Source organism: Micropterus dolomieu, unplaced genomic scaffold (assembly GCF_021292245.1).
Source record: "Micropterus dolomieu isolate WLL.071019.BEF.003 ecotype Adirondacks unplaced genomic scaffold, ASM2129224v1 contig_11958, whole genome shotgun sequence".
Classification (NCBI taxonomy): domain Eukaryota; kingdom Metazoa; phylum Chordata; class Actinopteri; order Centrarchiformes; family Centrarchidae; genus Micropterus; species Micropterus dolomieu.
This window is the reverse complement of record NW_025740944.1, coordinates 1-2,851: the sequence shown is the minus strand read 5'-3', so window position 1 is coordinate 2,851 and position 2,851 is coordinate 1. Positions and strand designations below refer to the sequence as shown.

Genomic DNA, 2,851 nt, shown 5'->3' with positions numbered 1-2,851 from the left:
AGGATCAAAGTGTCGACAGACGCCTCAAAGAACGGGATTGGTGCAGTACTTTTACGAGCTGAAGGTGAGCACTGGAAACCAGTAGCCTATGCATCCAGATCCATGACAGAGACTGAGTGTAGATACGCTCAAATAGAAAAAGAATGCCTGGGACTTGTGTTTGGCCTGGAGCGGTTCCACAGCTACATTTATGACCTACCATTTTTCACGGTGGTGTGGTGTCCGAACGATAATGCTGCGATGATGTGTTGAGAAGAAATCCGCTTGACACTGTTCTTGATTATAAAAGTTTATTACATCAAAGAATTCAGCATCAATTACAAGCTCTGCAGCAGCTTGGAGAGTGACCCAGCCCGATGACCACTCTGTCTCTCTGTACATCGAACACAGCTTATATAGGACATGTTTAGGTCTCTGCTAAATACCATATAAGGGCACAGTGCTGTAAAATAAGTGTAACCATCTATTAGACACCACAGAAGGGTACAGTCCCTTCATACACACTAATCTCTTTATACCTAATTTCTACTTCCCCTAACACTGCACCCATCAATCATTACTTCCCCATAAGGGTTCACTGTCCCTCTCACCAGCTGCAGAGCATTATGTTAAACTGTAATGGCCAGATGCACATATGTTATACACCACAGTGGAAACAGACCATCGCCCGCTAGTCGCCATGGTCAAAAAGAATCTGAGCGAGATGTCGCCAAGGATTCAGCGTTTGATGATGAAAAAGCAGAGATATGACTTTGAGCTGATCTCCACCTGATAATTGCAGATTTGCAGAGGACGTTCAAGATCACGTGAACATGGTGTCTTCTGCACTTCCTGTGTCAGATGAAAAGTCCAGACAAATAGCTCATGAAACTTCAAAAGATACGGAGCTGCAGTGAGTCATTGAGAACATGAAAAATGGATGGCCTGTGGGCTCCTGTCCACAGTTCTACCACATCATTGTTATTCCAGAAAAGATGAGACAGGACATACTACACGGGATCCATGAAGGTCATCTCGGTGTCGAGAAATGCAAAAGACGGGCGAGAGACACAGTTTTCTGGCCTGGAATAAACAAGGACATTGAGAAACTAATAAGCAGATGTGACACGTCAAAAACACAGGAACAAGCAAACCAAAGAGCCTGTGGTGGTAACTGCAGGACCAACAGCGCCATGGCACACGGTTGGAATGGGAAATAAATAAATAGGGAAGTAGTGCAATGAATGTCTCAAATGTAGTGGAGTAAAACTTTTCTGTAAAAATCTACTCAATTAATAGAGTAAATGTAACTCTTTACTACCCACCTCTGTTTTCTTCTCTCCCCACCAAATGTTAGAAACACAACGCAGAGTCCAAGGGGGACGCCTTGCTAATCCTGGACTTGAGTGATCCAGAATGTTCTGGTCTCATTTAACAAACTGACTGTATTTGGGGAGTTCATGGCTGAGGTTTCCTTCCTTAAAGTCACCAAGAACAATAAAAAGGGAGTCCAGGTTAGTCGCTCTACTCGCAGTATCTGGTCGGCCAGCGTGCGCTGTGCGTCGTGCACGTTGGCCTGCGGTGGAATATAAACACCGAGCAGAAAGTAGGAAGCAAACTCGCAGGGAGAGTAAAACGGTTTACAGTGTGTCAGTAAATATTCCAGATAAAGTTTTCAGTGAGTCGATCAAAAATCAAGCCGTTAACTTTGAAGATGCTGAAGTGTTGGTGTAGAGAAACTGTTGTCCTGATGGTGGCGCTAGAGGAAAGGTCAGGAGGTCACCATAAATGTTAGGATTCATCCTCTGGGAAGCAGAAACATCCACAGGACATTTATGGAAACCTGGCAACAGAACCAGCGTCCTAATAAGCCGCTGCTAGAAGGGCAACATCCTGACCTGACATGTGTCCAAGATTTGGCTTTTAAAATGGAAGAAAGTGAAATGATCTGCTGAAATCTACTGAAAGCTGTTAAACAACAAGTGCTGCTGGAAGGGTTTTCATTCAGAGCAGATTAGTATTGTGAGGGAGGAATGGACTTTATTCCAGCAGCAGAACAAAGAGGACGACTTTAATCTGCATCTGGAACATCTGGCTGGAAACTTTATCTATTATATATCATTTACTTCATAAAGTCAATCAGGATTATATTTTTATTTAGTTTCCTCTTTATCTTGTTTGCTCATTGTGCTTCTGTGCTGCTAGTTTGTCCTCACTGTGTGGAACAACAAGAAACCTGCTGGAATATCTGATCAAATAGAAATCAATAGAATATTAAAGAAATCCCTCAGCTCAGTATGTTTGTGACTCTGGCTGAGATGGAGGTGAAATATGTGAACCTGGGCTGTGGTTTACTGCTCTCTTCCTGTCACAAACACTGTTTGACATCTGCTGGTTTTTGTTCAGGCTGCACGGATCATTTCTCACTGTGGGCGCCGCTCTTATAACAGGAGCAGTAGTAGGTGGCTGAATGAGAGGTGTTAACTTTCTGGATCTGCAACTCCCAGCCGTTCTGTTTTCTCACAGCTGAGAAATCATCTTTCTGAGGATGATTGCTGTATCTTGAATCTATGTCACCAGTATTTCTGTTTATATCTAGAATCACTGTGAATGTGTCTGTGTCTTTCTTCTGGTACCAGTAAATATAATCATCGTCACACCGGTCAGTTCCTCGACAGCTGAAGGAAACAGTTTCATCGACTCTCCTGGTCCATGTTAAATCCTGAATCAGGTCTGCTGCCATGGCAACCAGCGCTGTAGAGACACAGACAGATAGATGAAGGTCAGTGTGACAGTGTTTGTTCCAGGTGGAGTTTGCTGGCTCCTGATTGGCTGGAAACACTCACCTGAACACAGACAGCACAGAGCAGCA

General features: G+C 43.8%; 1 gene segment (V, D, J or C); it reads right to left on the bottom strand.

The window, feature by feature from the left end:
- Positions 1-2,395: 2,395 nt before the first annotated feature.
- LOC123965946 lies at positions 2,396-2,733 on the bottom strand (the record flags this gene model as incomplete). The annotated part of the segment is given in 1 exon segment: positions 2,396-2,733. A coding segment is annotated over 1 exon segment (338 nt), but the record flags the coding sequence as incomplete, so codon positions are not given.
- Positions 2,734-2,851: the final 118 nt, after the last annotated feature.